Raw genomic sequence first — 17,215 nt, forward strand, 5'->3', positions numbered from 1 at the left:
TTTTTTTGTGGCTCAGCTGTCTGTATGCATTTCTGTTTTGTATATCAGTATACATTTACTGCACCTCAGATAAGAGAAAACCAAGAAAAAAAAAGAAAAATATATATATAAATATTCTTAAAGCAGCACTTTCATATGGCTCTTTGTAGTTTTGCTTATTTAAAGTTAATGTACTTGCACTTACTACTTGTCTGTCTTGTCTGGAGTTTGAACCTTCAAGGTTGAAAGCACTTAATTGGGATTTGCTTTGGATAAAAGCGTCAGCTAAATGACATGTAAAGTCAAAAAATCTAACATCAGTATACCATATCACGGCCTTAACTCATTGGTTAGAGTTAGGAAAAGACTGTAGTCATGGTTCAAAGAATCCAACATTGTCTGTTGTAGAACTGGTCTAGAATCTAGTATCCTCTCCTGAACTTTCTGTGAAAACAAATGTCTTACCTGCCAAAGCGAGAGACCAGTAGGCCCACGATAAGGGAGCCCAGCAGACCTCCAATAGCGAAGACAGACACAGTAAGACAGTACATGAGGGTCAGGGTCTCCTCACTGAGTCCTGTTCCAGTACGACTCACCACTGTCTTGTTGTAGAAATCCTTTATGTACTGAGAGGAGAAGGGGGATAGTAGAAACAAGATGTAGGAAAGGTCAGAAGAGGAAGATGGCAGAAACAAAAAAAACAAAAAAAACATGATCATTCATGATGTATGAATGAAAAATAATTCAATAATTACAGATATACCAAAGTTTTAACTTCAGTCCATACTCACTGAAATAGTGACAGTCACCTTGTGCAGTGACTGCCAGGTATGAAAATTCAGGTTTGCAGGAGCTCTGTCAATTATGTTCGTTTGTTGGCCGTTTGGACACCGGATAAACTTACAGTAGGCTATCGTAGAATAAAATGTGTGCAGATTTAAATAGGAACAAGGTCCTGTTTTAGTGTCAATTGCACAACAATGCAGCCTAAAACAAGTTGGAATTAACAGGCAACCTGTTGCTTTAGTAAAGCTCTTCTTCAATCTTCCCAATCAAAACGGAAGGTCGAGGAAGAGCTGTATTGGAATATCAGCTGAACATACTATGGACTGACACATCGCAGTTTAAGCCTCTTTAATTTAACCACTGAGTAGACTGCAGAGGGCCCAAAGAAAAAAGCAGTAACTCATTGGCTGCGTCTGAAATTCCATACTAACTAGGCTAAAACAGTATGTGACATTTTTTAGTATGTATGGAACCTTAGCATGAAACCAATAGTTCTTGAATTGCATACTATTTCCGGTGAAATACTACAGTATGCAAACACTGTACACTAAGCCGGCATAAGTATCCCACAATGCAATGCGGTAGTAACGACAACATTTATATCAGACAAACAGACAGCAACCAAGGCCGCTCTGTAACGTCAATAACGCTTTAATTTACATTTCTACATATTTAAAGCTACATTGTGTAATAATTTCTCCCATCTAGCGGTGAAATTGTATATGACAACCAACTGAATATTACTTTATAGCCCCTCCCATTCCGAGCGAGTTTGAACTCTTACAGTGGCCGAACCCGAAATGATCTCTTAGTAGCTCCATCGTTTACACGCAGCTGTTCTAGCCACTCCAATATTAACTTTGGTGTTGTTGCTTTTCCTGTCACGTTGTCTTTTTCGCTTCCTTGGCGACTCTGTTACATGTCCTCGAGAATAGGTTTGATCCTCCATCTTCAACAGACTTTCAAATCTGCCGGCAGTCACAAGTAATCAAGTTCTTCAAGTTAATCTCTCAATGACCAAATGCATCTCTCTTAATGACTTTAAAAATGACTTGGTGATTCTGTAAGCAGGATCATTTTTGAGTGCCTCCCAAAGTTATAACACCCCTCCCCTGCTATGGTTAAAGGACAAATCGGGCGCAAAATGAACCTAGGTGTTAATAACACGTATACCGAGTCGACCGTTCTCTGGGATATGTTTTCATTCTAATCGAATGTGACCAGTTTTAGCGCAAACCGTTAATTAGCTTAATGGCGCCCGTCTTTATAAACTATCTTTTTAATAAACTGTCTGTACACTTACAAAGCTCTCAATGCTTCGGTTTACATGTAATGACCCTCATTATGCTACCGTGGAAGTGTGGTGCTATTTTGAGCCTTGTTAGTGGTATAGAAATAGTGATTTCTTTTTACTTTACCCGTGCCCCGACGACTAGCTTTATAAGCTAATTAGCGGTTTGCGCTAAAACTGGTCACATTCGATTAGCATGACAACATATCCCAGAGAACGGTCGACTCTGTACCCATGCATTTCATTTTGCGCCCGATTTGTCCTTTCAGTTCTGGTTAGGTGTCTGCACAATAACTAAAGGCCCTGACACACCAAGCCGACGGCCAAGAACTAGTGGTGATGAACACCGACTGTGGCATGGCCTCACGTTGGCCCACTTCAGCCTTTGTCTTAGCCAAAAATTAGCACTGGAACACACCGCACAGACTACAGCCGATGGCAGAGTACCACGTACGTTCTGCACCTGCGTGAGAGGAAATAACTCTCCATACCAGCAGGCGGCAGTAATCGATTCGTCATTCAAAAAGGGAAACCGGATACAAACGTTGCTTTGATACCCACAACAAACTGCGAATGCTCGAATCAGCAGCGGCAGAACCAAACAGAGCCTCTGCTTCACTACCGGCAGGATGACAGCGGACATCCATTGTCTCCACAAAGTTTTCTCCCTACAGTGGGAGCAGAGGGACCGAGCCCGAACGGCCCACTGCTGGCTCGTTAGCTAACGTTAGCTTGCTAATTCCACCCACCCAACATGCCTTCATTCTGCCTTCGAGACAGAGACAGAAAGTTATTGAATGTAAGATGCTTCTTATTAGCAGCCTATTAACAGAAGTCCAACAGGTCAACAGCAAATCAACTTCTAAACAAAGAATATTTGGAGGAGTAGGTAGTTTGATCAATCAGGAGCTACAGTGTGTAATTCTACAGGACACGGAATTCCACTTTGGATTAAAACAGTTCATTTGTCCGTTCTTCCCACTTTGACATTATCTTTCAGATACTATTCATTGATATATGAATGTAATATATTTGAGCATAGTGATCGTTTTCAATGGTTACTTTTATTTAGTTTTAATCTTGTCTTCATTGGAAAAGAAAAGTCATCAACGAATATTTTTTCGTCATAGTTTGTCTTGAGGAAATCAACACTGGTTGCTTGTTCCAATCCACGGATGAAATTGGAAACTGTGTGTAACACTGGTTAGCTCATTCCCTCACCTACTACAGGTAAAGCAAACTCAGCATCTTAATCCTCACAGATCAGATGCTGTATTGGACCAATAGAAAGGATTTGAGTCAATCAGAGAGCATTCCTTCCTGATAAGAGAGGAAACCTTGTCTTTGTGTATCATGCGGCCAAGATATCCTGGTTTCACGAGACCAGTACCAACACACTCTTTATCTCTATCTCTTTTTTTCAGAATTTTCAGCTCCCTGTCTAATCAAATCAAGTCTTTTTTTGACCTCAGTTTACCATGTTATAGCACGAGTTGGTGGACCAGCATCAATTCCCCCAACTGAAGGAGGAAGACGAGCAGAGGCATGCTTTTAATTCACTAAAAGCTTTTATGCATGTGACTTGCTCTTAATTCAAAGACTGATTTTGATGACAAAGACCTCAGGAGGGCTCTTTTATAGGGCTCTCTTTTTTTAACGGTTGGATATCGGTAGTGATGTCAATGAAAAGGTCTTTCACCAATTGTAGGATAAAAAAGAGAGATATAGAACCGAATTAGATTGGAATTCTACATCAGCTTATCGTTATCCCGTGAAAATATGTTTTTTCACGTTCTAATATGTTCTCCCATTATGACATACAAAGTTACTACAAAATACTACTTATCTTGTTATAATTTGAAACGTTTCACGTTATAATGTTATAACTTATATTGTTATCAAGTGAAGCTCATATTTGAATGAGGAATGTGGCTTATTTACACAATTTGATTAAGTTCTTCATGCTTCATGCTACTTGTGTTGAGCCATGGCGAGATTCTGCCGTTAATGAGCACGGTGTGAAATAAGAACATTAATAAATCTTCAAGGCATAGGCTATATGTTTCATTTCATTCATTCTCCACACGGTACCTCACGTTGTTTCTCAGTAAACAAAAGCACATGGCTTACGCAGGAGGGTGTCATTGAACATTTCGCTGTAGAAAGTTGGGGGGGGGAACATCCAAAATGGCGCTCTGAGCAGACGTGTTTGGATGAGCTCCGCAAACCTGTTTTCCTTTCAATTTATAGCGCAAACAAGTCAACTATCTTTACGTACTTCGACAGTAATTCTATCCTGCTGCTTTTGGTTAATGCCAAGAAAAGCTAAAATGCTCAGAGAAAAGAAAGAGCGAAGTTAAGAAGTGCTTACTCTGCTAACTCTGCTAGCAAACTTGCTACTGCAACTCTGGATGGACAAATTGCAGCTAAGAAAGCGCTTATTGCAAACATGCACGACTGTCTTGGCTCAGTGAAGGTAACGATGATGGATGAAGTATTTTCCACCTCTTCCTGTTACACCATGTAAGTCTTCTGCAGTTGATAATAATAATATATTTTATTTTAGGGCACCTTTCAGGACACCCAAGGTCCAACACAGTCTCACTCCCAGCGCGTCAAAAACGTGACGCTTGGTCAGGTGCCTTTGGCTTCAGGTTCTGACACAAAAAGTCTCCTTTAGCGCCTCTGTCAGATGCCGGGGGCTTTTAACTAATTACAATGCAATCCCTTCCACGGTGATATTTGATGCTCTGGGTACACCTTTTGCCTGATTTTTCAGCGTGCTAGGTCGGGACCCTTGGCGTCGCTTTTTGATGCCCTCAGGCAGGACCAATTTGGCAACATTTTTCAAGATGCAGGGTAAACCCACTTAGTTAGGGTTAGGAAAAGATTGTGGGTGGGGTTACAAAATGTACGTTTACTTAACACATGGGACAAGAATGGGACACCGACCTCAGTCTCCTGGGTGAAAGTCCATCACCCCAACCTGCCTCTTTACACGGATTTTAGGTCTTTCATACTACTGGCTACCTCACATTGTAGCGGTCAAGCTGCTGCTATGCCCGGTGCGGTCCATACAGACGCTAAAGGCTTTTCCATCGGTCTGTGACGTTGAGAGCCACAGACCAAGCGTCAGTATGTGACGAGTTGGGAGTGAGAACGGGTTGCAAGGTCGCCTTACAGTGCATTCAAAAACAGTAACCATGTAGGTAAAACATACAGGTAAAATGATTGTTGAGTCAAAGATTATAAATGCATAGTTGATTTTAACATTAACACCACTTTATTTAGGGGTATGTACCTTGTGAGCACAGGGCTTCTCTAAACAACAGGCCAACAAAATCAGCTAGAACTGCAAGGTCTGCCTTAGTTGACATTGTACTTCAGTGGTTCAAAGCCCTAACAAATGCAACTAATTAAATTAGTGTGTGTGTGTGTGTGTGTGTGTGTGTGTGTGTGTGTGTGTGTGTGTGTGTGTGTGTGTGTGAGTGTGCATGCATCTTACCACAGCAGGGGAGTTGACCACTGCCAGATTGTAGCCGTAAAGCATGGAGCTCCCGAAGGAGGTAAGAAATGCCACCGCCAACAAAGAGCTGGTCAGTTGCTGCAGACAGCAGGAGAGAGAGAGAGAGATGAGAGATGAGTTAGTTCATCCTGAGAATGGTGAGGAAGTGAGTCCTACTTCTAGGCAGGGCAAGGCAAGTCAAGTTTATATATATATATATATATATATATATATATATATATATATATATATATATATATATATATATATATATAGCACCTTATCATACACAGAGGTCATTCAAGATGAATAGACTTGTACATGTACAAAGACACATTTTATAAAGGTGCAGAGAAGTTTAAAACCACATTTATGAAATAAATAAGTATAAGTACCATAAAACAAGACTAATTACCTTAGTTTTAAAAATGGCTACATTTGGAGCCTGTCTTAACCACTGACTGCAGTTGGCACCACTAACTCATCAGTCTCTGCAGATGACCTACAAGGCTTGTACTCAGCAAACATATGTGCAATATATGTTGGGTCTAGACCATCGAATGACTTAAAGACAATAAGTAGGGCCTTGAAATCAATTCTAAATTGAACCGAAACAAAAATATGCTCTTGTTTATTGGCATTTCTTTAAACCGTACGTACGTTCAAAAGTTGTGTTAGTCGTGCAACAGAAAACTCAGATTGGACAGATAGTCTAGCTAGCTGTCTGGATTTATCCTGCAGCGATCTGAGGAGCAGTTAACCATAGTCCTCAGAAATCCACTGGAGTTTAGAATTACAACACATAGAAAGAGGAAGGTAACGGACATCCAGCCGAAAAGAGTGAAATCCGGTGGAATGTCCAGCGGCAACAGAGCAATCCCGGAAGTGGAACGTCGTAGATATAGACTAGTAATGCTGTAAAGATGCCTGAGAGTAATGAGCCTTTAACACAGTTGTTTTACAATATGTATCAAATCAGCTGCAATTAAAACATATTAAAAGCTTGTAGGCAGAATATCTAGTGAGCATGTGGATGGTTTTTAATTGCAGTGAATTCAGACATAGAGACCCTTCTTTTTGCAGAGGGTGGTAAGGTCATAATGTCTCTGCTCGGCTGAGTGGAGCTAAAACCAAATCGTATATTTGACACGGAAAGTCCACGGAAACGGAAAATACATGCATCCGTTTCAATACATGCATTTCCTGTGAAGTGGAACGTCAAGGATATAGACTATCTTTGCTCTGACTTCCTGCATTCTCTCTTCTGATATGCTATTGTCGTAGCATTTCTCCATGGAGCTTTCTGTTTGCCGGACATTATTTTAGTCTTAACAGGTGCTAATTCATCAACAACCCTGAGTGTTTTAGTATTTTCAGTAATGTACCTTTTTTGACGGTTTTAGATCTAGTCTAAAAAGCTTGAGAAACTAATGCATCAAAGAAAATGTGAAAAAAAAGTGAATAGACAGAGCTAGATCCTTGACATTTACAGCAACAAAACTAAGGCCCTTATTAAGAACCAAATCTATAGTGTATGACCTCTAGTGTGAGACAGGCCAGTCACATGCTGCGACAGCTCCAAAGTATCAAATTAGGCCCAACATTATTTAGCAGTGTTATTATTGGGATTGTTGATATGAACATTGAAGTCGACAGTTAAAATAAAAGAATTAAAGTAGCCTACACACATATAATTGACAGCATTTCAGAAAAGTCGTCAATAAAGTCTGCAAAGTATTTCCGGGGGGCTCAATAATGTAATAGTTCTTGGTGAGGTTTTTACAACAGTACAGAGATTTTTAATTCAAAAGAATTCAATTCACCTGGTGAAATCTGTTTGCATTGAAATGTATCCAACCTTTCACCCAAGTCTAGAAACATTTAAAAAGTTAAAATGTGGGGGCTCAGTGAGAAACGTTGCACTGCAGCTTTTATCTAACCATGTCTCTATTGAAAGCATAACATCTAGCTGGTATAAGGTAGAAGGCTCCTTCAGCAGCAGACTGCTGCACCCTCAGTGCAAGAAGGAGCACTACCGCAGCTCCTTCATTCCAGCAGCAGTCAGACTCTTTAATGCAACATCATAATGTAGCACTGCTAGCTGTTTCTGCAACATGAGCCATCAATGGACAATATTTTGCACTATGCACATGTATCTATTTATTACTCTGTGTCACCTCCAACTGTGCAATATGTCATCTCTATTCATCCACACCTTACTCTTCTGTATATCTGTGTTTATATACTGTCTGTTTAAATAAAGTTGTTTATTGTGTAAATACTGTTGTTTTATTTATTATTATTATTATAACTAATTATATTCTATTTTTCCATTTCCTATAGTTTATGTGTATTTTTTCTCCTATGTCTAATTGATGTGTATTTGTGTTATTCTGATGTGTGTACATTTTTCTTTTGAGCTGCTGTAGCACAGGAATTTCCCCAGTGTGGGATTAATAATTAATAATATCTTATCTTATCTTATAAAATCCTTAATTAATAAGGTAAAGTCAACACGGGGCCAACTCATAACACCCCTAAGCGCCTGTGTGTGGACAGCAGTTGCAATGGTGTATCTATCCACCAGGAGGAGCAGTGATTCTGGAATCTGAAGCAGGTTACTGCCTAAAATCAGCTGCTCTTATCATATTTGATGTGTAGCCTACTGTAGGATGGAGTGTGCCTCCTACACTGAGCATACATTTATAATATGATCATATCACGTTGATCAGTTCATGAAAATATATTGCCAAAGCATTTTGTAAAACCCTGATAGGCTACAGATTGTTGTTGTTATGCTTTTAAGGAAGCAGCGAGACGGCTGAAGGAGACACGCCTGTAGTTAAAATGAAAAAATGTTTGGGGCATTTTCGGCCTTTATTTTGACAGGACAGCTGAAGACATGCAAGGGGAGAGAGAGGGGGGAATGACATGCAGCAAAGGCCCACAGGTCAGAGTCAAACCGGGGCCCGCTGCGTGCAGGAGAAAACCTCTATATAACAGCGCCCCCTCTACCAACTGAGCTATCCGGGCGCCACAACCCCCTCAAAATGATTATTTTCACTGTTCACTATCAGTCACTGTTGCTTCATGCTGTTGTTTTATGTCACAATGAGTGCAGGGAGTGTTAAAAGCATCGATGGGATACAGAGCTTAACTGTCATTTCCCCTTAGTCTCACTGACTGGACTGGCAAATTATTGGAGCAAATGTTCTATTACTGGGGAAATCATCATTTATAGGTTATACATAACACTGTCATGGGGACTTGTTCTAAGCTGCTACCACTACTACTTCTACTACTACCACTACTACTACTCTTACTACTACTTTGCTATTGGGTGGTTGACGTTTTAGGCTGAAAAAAAGTTTTTGAAAAAAAAAATCTGATATTAGGCATGGAAATCACTCCTGTTGTACTGACTCTCCTATTCGCATAAATATGTATGGTCTTTTAGATTTTGTATTGGAATTCATATTTATTCACTAATTTGTTGTGTTAGTGACTAAAATGGTCATATGGTGTGACATGAAAATGATTGTGTGTAAAGTTATAATGGGGTATATTTGTTTTATGTGAGTTAATGTAACATAATCTTCTATCATTACTTCATCAAGATCTAGCATTTCCTTGTGCAAATGTATTACATTTTACAATATATTTCTTCATCAATACACAAAGTAAGACATTTGTCCTCAATCTTTCAATAAGCTTCATATTTATTTTGACATACCTCGATATAAAAGACTTTTTATTTTCATAATTTCTGGATGTCACACCAAACGATATGGTGTCACGCCATATAATAAACCATACCACATAACAATCTGTTAATGCAAAAATGTGTATTATATGTATTTCACAAACAACAAAAGACGTAAAGGTTGTTACAATGTTACAAATGTGTAAAACAGAATGCCAGCAAATATTCAACCCGGTCTCACGCAAGTTTGTGAAATGGTCACGTTATTTAGATTTATTGATTTGTGTACAGGTCACGATTTTCTCGTTTATTTCGTGTACAGGTCACGATTTTGTACAGGTCACGATTTTCTCGTTTATTTCGTGTACAGGTCACGATTTTCGAATGTGACCATTTCAACTGCCATGCCACGAAAATAACGACATTAATGTGTTCAGGACATGAATCAATAGATTCAATAACGTGACCATTTCACAAACTGTCGTGAGACTGGGCTAAAATATTGTATAGCACTAGAAAACTAGAGTTTTTCTCTTCTCCATGGTGGGCTTCAATCTGAATGTTTGTAGTTCCACTTTGAGTTTATTCTCTTCATATCTGTTAAAAGACAAATTCAACAGTGTATTCAGATATTTAAAAAACATATCCTGCATTATAATCAGATTAAATTGTTGCAATTACGTATAGTGATAAAGACAATATTAATATTACTGTTGTCTTTAACACCAGGATTTATTTTCTCTGACTACTATTGATATTTAGAATGTCAAATATGTGCAGTTTATACCATATAGTGTGACAAATAAATCATATGGTGTGACGAGAAAACCCGGTCACACAATATCATATGGGGTCACACCATACACTTGCAGAACAATGAGTCTTGTGGCTTCGTGCTAGCACCATGCAGCATGGTAACATAGATTTAAAGGTAATATTGACAAAACGTAATTTACTTTTGACATTTTCCTGTAAAATGGGTCACACCAAAAGACAGTGAAAAGGGGTACTGAAGTAGGAGTGTTAGAAATACTTGATTTATTGAAAGAAATATGAGAGATAACTCACCTGGAAAACTTTCAATGTCCTTCTGAGATGTTGTTATACTTCCTGCATGAAGAAGGACCCCCCCCATCCCCAAAGGTCTCCAGACAATTGCACATTTAAAAAACAGTATTTAGGGTCACACCATATGATATTGATTTTGGGACAAAATCTTTTTGTTCAGGGCTGGTTCAAAATATTATGCCTGGACTTTTAAAACAGTAGACTTACAAGTAGACATCTGTGGTATTAATATGTACTTAAATAAGGGGAAAATATATTAATTTTATTAGTTTTATTCAAAATCAAACTTTATGAAATGGGCTTGGGACATGCCATATGAGCTTTTCCTGGTTTGGCTGAAAATTGTGAAAAACAGGAACATAAATGGCATGAATTGTCTATATGTATAATATAAAACGGCTTTTTCTGAACAATATAACCACATTTATTTGCAGATTAGACATTTATTTACTTATGTTTGACACTCAGGACCACAAAAAGGCCATGTCACGTCAACCAATGCGTTCCTTAAAAAAATCTAGTATGATTAAATGAATGTTCTTCTGTTGGCTTAATATTCAGTTCACAAAAACACATTTACTTGGCATTGTTTGGGATCTTTTTTGCAGTTAGTCCAGCCCAGGTTATTATTGGATGGATTCAAATATAGCAGATTTGTCAGCTAAACATAAATTCCTTGAACTCTACTCTAGCATAACAAAAATAGGTTTCAAGATGACTAATGCTGTTTATGCCAAATTCTTACCCTACCAATGTAATTTCATTTAAAAATAGTGACATCAGACAATTGTTGGCTCTTTTTATATTGCGGGAATGGAAATTTGTCATCACTAATATGTGTTGGGATCTGGTTTCAAAATGATGAAGACATAGCTTCTGTAAATGGGAAGGATCTCCCCAGACCCCCCTAGGTTTGGGCTGAGCCCCGAATGTTTACATTGTCCACAATACCCATTGGCTCCACCAATGGGTATTTATTTAAATGAAGCTCTTAATTCGCCAGTCTAAAATGTCTTGTTTGCATTGTTCACATTCCTTGCTGTAAGCAAATCAGAGAGCGTGGCTGGCTGCCAATTCTGAGGGAGCTGAGAGGCAAAGACAGAAGCTTTCCCTAACAGTGTGACCAGTATCTCAAGAAAGTAATATCCAGCTAAACTTTCATATGTCTGCATCTGGAAAATATTTGAATATTGGCTGATTGAAAGTGATGCCAGGCAGAGAAAGACATATGACATGACGTGAAAGACATGAAATCCAAGTGACTAAATTAAATGATCAAGTTCATTTTCATTACATGGGAAGTTATCAAAAATAATATATCAAAATGCACCGTGGTTTACTTTAAAGGTCCAATATGTAATATATTTACTGTAATAAATCCCAAAATGACCCCAATGCGTCATCAGCTATTAAGGAAACATGCTAAGTTGAAATACTATCTACAATGCTAAAGCTAGTATTTTCTCTTGAAATTTCCGTTCCGTGACCGAATGTCTGTCTGTGTTTTAGCCTGTGTGTTGTTATCATCTGCCCAATTTGACAGCCAGGCCAGGTTGCCAGATATACCTGTAAAAACATAAACCCAGCGTGCTACAGCTGTAACGTTAGTACAGCCATGAAATCTGCAAACAAACGAACAGGATCAACAGAGATAAATTCTACCCAACCTTAAAAACCCCGGCAATTTCCTCCTGAATAGGTAGCTAAGCATTAGCCTCAGGCTAATTTATCACGACTTCAACGGACGGGCCTTTTATGTCATTTCAACATTCGTGTTCTCACATTGAATTATATAGCTAGAGTACCCAAGTTAGTTACTCGCAAAAACAATTGAGACACAGCCAGTAAAGTGATCCCGACTGGTCCTGGCTAACGCCGCCATGCTAACCCTGCTAACCCTGCTAACTACCTAACATTACCGGAGGACCAGGCAAGCGGGCCACAGCTGTTTACGACATGCAGCTTGCTCAGCGGCTGAGCCGACAACGCTAAGTTATTTGAAGCCAAGAGAGGGGGGCTGTGAGGATCGTGAGTTTGCAGTGTGTTTAGCGATTGTTGCCGTAATTCTAAGCCAATAAAGTGTATTCAGTCGGGTGGAGAGGACGGCAAGGTAGTGTTATTTTTAGCAGTTACCTATCGTAATTCTAAGCCTAGGAAGTGTGTCTGTCCGTCGTGTGGAGAGGACGGTGAGGTTGTTGTGTTTTTAGCGGTTCCTATTGTAATTCTAAGCCTAGGAAGTGTGTCTGTCAGTTGGGTACAGATCTCTGCATGAGCACGGGCTTCTATGACTGTCAATATATATATATAACGTTAGCTACTCCACTGTGCTGTGAAGTAATGAAAGCAACATTGTTGTGAATGCTCCTTCAGCGCACTTTGAAAAGGGTCTGGCAAAGCGAAACTATGGATGCTGCGGTCTCAGCCTGGCAACCTCCGTGAAGTCTGGGGAGGACGGGGCGGGGGAGACAACTCTCTCCAGTATTTTGAATTTGTACTGCAGTAACTATTTTGAACACTAGCTGTCAGTGTTACATATTGCACCTTTAAAATACTGTTGGACAGTAGCTCATCTCCATGGTTCACGCTAATGCTGTAGTATACAGATTATAGATAGCATAGCAAATCTTACAGCATATCTCTATGCTATACACTATAGAAATGCACTCTCTATGCTAGCATTTAAACATGCACGAATGGAAGATAGTCATAATACTTGGATCAGGCTTCTTCCCTTATTTTGTTCCTTTTGGCCAGACCTCCAGAATAGTTAAGTTGTGAATAAACTTTAATCTACTTTAACTAATCCTCAGGTTTGGTGTTCTTCGATATGTTGACGGTCACGTTTAAGTTGTGTTTGTTTGCTGTGGCCGTAACTTATTTGGGGGCTCGTCAAACAGTCTGGTGTGTAACACGCTGGAGTGTGGTTTTGATTTGGTGTATACTTGGTTTGTGGCGTTGTGTGGAGATGCCTTCCAGAGGGCTGTTACTGGTGTAGGGAGTTGCTGTATTATTGTTACTACTGCTTGGTTTGCCTAAGATGGAGTTTGACATAGAGGATTTTGTTAGTGACCCAACGTGGGGCAATTTGGAAGCGTACACTAAAAAAAATCTGAAAGTCATTGCGGACAGGTTTACAGCATATCTCTATGCTATACGCTATAGAAATGCACTCTCTATGCTAGCATTTAAACATGCACTAATGGAAGATAGTCATAATACTTCACATTAGCATATCTTACACGGTTGAATTATTGGACTTTATTTTGAATGTTATGGTAATGCTGCAGATGTTAATTACCAGTTTGTGCCCCTCAGATTACCTAACTAAAAGATGACAGCCCAGTATTAGTTTAGTTGAGTTTATTATAAGGAGCCCCATTAGCTGACGCCTAGACTAGAGATCTTCAACAGGGGGTCCGGGGCCCCTAGGGGGTCCTCAGAGTTACAGGGGGGCCACCAAGTTATTGTTAATTTTTTCAAAAATTAAAATGTCTGAATGAATCAAACACATTATTATCAAATATAAATCAGCCTATTTAATGAAATTTAATGATCATGTTTTCGTACGGTGTTTTGGATGTTTTTGAACTAAGCAGTACGGCAATCATGCTAATGAATACAATTATTTTTTCATCAGATGTCTTAGTTACAACACGATGGAGCTAGCAAAGCAGTTTTGTGTTTATACGTGCGACCAGGATTTATTCAGTTTGGGAAATCCCACGGTCTGTAAAGCTACAGGTCTGGCTGACTAAACAGGGAGGGATCCATCTGCTAGCGATAGGGGCCGAGACTGAGAGAGCTACATGGAGCTACATGGATAAATATGCACCAAACCTTGCTCTACTCATGAATACAAAAGTTGGGTGACCCTTCCCCTGAGACAAAAAAAAAATTGGATGACCCTCCCCTCAACAAAGAATAAAAAGAAATGACCCTCCCCTATTTTCCTCCGGTGGTCCATTCCATAAATACCGAACGGTCCCTTAGGATTCACTGTGCCACATGTATGTTTAACATTAAAACATGATTTATAAAATCATGCCAACAATTATTATTTGAATAGCTTAGTAGTCAATGTACTAAAAAGGTACGTATGAAGGCTTTAGGCAGTCAACACGTTATTGTAGGCCCAGTTTATTATGAAACTTAATATGTAGTAGGGGGTCCCTGCTCCGTCTCTCTCAGTTAAGGGGTCCTTGGCTTAAAAAAACGTTGAAGACCCCTGGCCTAAACGACCAGCTAGGCCCAGTATCCCAATTACATCTGTACTGGATTATTCGGCACCTCATTATTGATTTTGTATATCGACGTTCAGTGCCAATAGAGAAAGTAATGTGCGTTTTATGTATCTATCTCTTTCTATCTAAAAGTATGGGTGAGGTCAGGTTGGTTGATGGGACTGTAGCCTGTCAGATTTTCTTTCAGGAGACCAGTTTTAGGGCCCTGCACAGACCTGCAGCTCATTTTCACCTTTCAACCCTTAACCATGATTAAGTGTTTGGCTGTATTCCATGTTAAGCCATTCAGCTTTGTGCTAGCTAAAACAGGCTTTTATACATGCTAGTGTATATATAACTAATTATTTAAAATAGGTATGACACAACGCACAAAAGAGCTGGGGAAAAATATTAAACATAGACTGTTACAGTTAATACAATTTATTTTATTAGCAAGTTTCAAAGTTTAATTAAGTCTGATTTAATTCAAATTACACTACTTTTTCATGTAGGCTGTACTGAAATGACAGTTTATTGTATATTATTCACCCTACTGAAAATATCAATTATTTCACCCAACCGAAAAAAAAATCATCAAAGAATGTTGCCTCATATTTCAAGTAAAATCAAAGTACGTTTTTACAGTGTGGGTTCCGCTTATCATAATACATTTGATGATTTTAAGGTTAGTCTAAAACAACAGGGAAGCAGTCAGTTGACAGCCCTGGCTGACCTGATTTATGCAGTCAGTCTAAACTTACCGATGTGATTTTCCCTGATGATGGAATTAAAACCTCCTCAGCCATTTAAGAAATCTGTCATCCAGTCCCAAACAGCAAACAGCAGAAAATCTCTACACGGCAAAGGATCTCATGGCTGTAGCAGCAACACACAAGGTCCACGAAACTCCACGATAAAATGGACAAGCCAAATTATGTGTTGTGTGCCAGGCTTCTCCTCCACACAGCAGCAATCCACAGGCCCCGATAACAAGCCTACACACTGTCCTCACATGACGGATAGCAGCGTGACAGACCGAGAGAAAAGCCTGCTGGAAGCAATTAACTCTTAAGTGAGTTTACAAAGAAAGAGAGGAGAGGAGAGGAGAAGAGAAGAAATGAACTAGGAGAAGAATAGGGGTGAAAAGGAGGGAAAAAGATGACTCAAACACTGATCATTTGTCGCAGTTGACAGAAGCAGAGCAGTGGGTTTTTGTGACTAATTATTGGGAACAATCACCCGACTAGCATTACACATTCCTTAATCCAAAGACTTTACCTCCAATGCTGCTTAATGAAAGGTTGGTTTTGTTCAGAAAATCCTGCCCTTTGGCACTAATATTCTCTGTACTAGCCTACAGTTAATCACACTATACACTTGCTTATTACAACATAACTATACATTTGTAAATTCCATGAGCTGGCCTGAGACATTCAATCCTGTATGTCTTATGTAATATGTGAATATCCTTTTCATAGACAATAGTTCAGCATTAAACACCATTCTGCCTCCCAAGCTCATCACCAAGCTCAGAGACTTGGGACTCAACACCGCCCTCTGTGATTGGACGCTGAGTTTTTCTGATGGGGGAGACCCCAGGTAGTGCGGATTGGCTCCACAAATATCCTCCACCTGACCCTGAACACCGGTGCCCCCCAGAGCTGCGTTCTCAGCCCTCTCCTGTTCTCCCTCTTCATGCACAACTGTGTGGCCACACACAGCTCCAACACCATCGTAAAGTGTGCTGACGACACAACCGTCATCGGCCTGATCACCGACAGCTAGGAGACGGCCCAAAGGGAGGAGGTCAGAGCCCTGACATCTAGTGCCAAAACAACAACCCGCCATCTCAATGTAAGCAAAACAAAGCTAATTGTGAGTCGGCGGCTTCAGGTTCCTCGGGGGTTCACGTCAGTGAGGATCTGACCTGGACTCACCACATCGACCCCATCACAAAAACTGCTAGACAGCATATAGACTGCTACGACAGCGGCTCTTCTTCATCCGCAGGCTGAGGATGTTCAATATGGACCCAAGACACTCTGTAACTTCTACAGGTGCACCATCAAGAGTATCCTGGCTGGCTGCATCACCGCCTGGTATGGCAGTTGCACTCCCATTAACTGCAAGGTTCTACAGCGGGTGTTGAAAACTTTTCACGTTGCCTCATTGTTTTTTTGTTACAACGTGATAATTGTTAGGCCCGCTATTGTTAGGTAGCTTCTCTGTTCTCTCCTCTCACCCTCCCTCTGTCTGTCCTAAATGCAGGAGTGGAGTTTGGTGTGCAGGAGTCAGGGTTCCAGCTGCCTCTCATCTACCACAATCAACCTCTGCTTCATGTACCAATATATCATTCCTCCACTCCACGTCAGATCATAGACAATACTGCCACAGTTAGTCTCGCTCCAGTTGAACCTTTGCCTAGGCCTTTCTGTTTAAGCCTACTTGTATGTTTGCCTGTCCTGATTCCTTTTCTTGTGCCTCCAGCTGCCATTGGAACCTGACTCCTGCTACCGCTCCACTCCTCCCATACACCGAACCGGAACCACCACCACTGGACCCCCGCCGCTAGCCGAACTACTGTCTCTCTCTGACAGACCCGCTCACCCCGCTTCACCTGACCTGTTCTCCACCCTGGAAACCTGGACTTGCCTCCCCCCCCC

At 40.2% G+C, this 17,215-nt stretch overlaps 1 protein-coding gene across 1 annotated transcript in view; it reads right to left on the reverse strand.

Moving 5' to 3' along the window:
• Positions 1-15,358, reverse strand: part of slc2a15a (solute carrier family 2 member 15a) — a 45,196-nt gene extending 29,838 nt beyond the window's left edge. The window contains exons 1-3 of the mRNA XM_078273081.1: positions 15,314-15,358; positions 5,562-5,660; positions 445-605 (exon numbers count right to left, since the gene is read on the reverse strand). Of these exons, the coding sequence (XP_078129207.1) occupies positions 445-605; positions 5,562-5,660; positions 15,314-15,358 (305 nt within the window). The remainder of the gene's footprint in view (positions 1-444; positions 606-5,561; positions 5,661-15,313) is intronic.
• Positions 15,359-17,215: the final 1,857 nt, after the last annotated feature.

The sequence above is a fragment of the Sander vitreus genome, chromosome 17 (genome assembly GCF_031162955.1).
Source record: "Sander vitreus isolate 19-12246 chromosome 17, sanVit1, whole genome shotgun sequence".
NCBI lineage: Eukaryota > Metazoa > Chordata > Actinopteri > Perciformes > Percidae > Sander > Sander vitreus.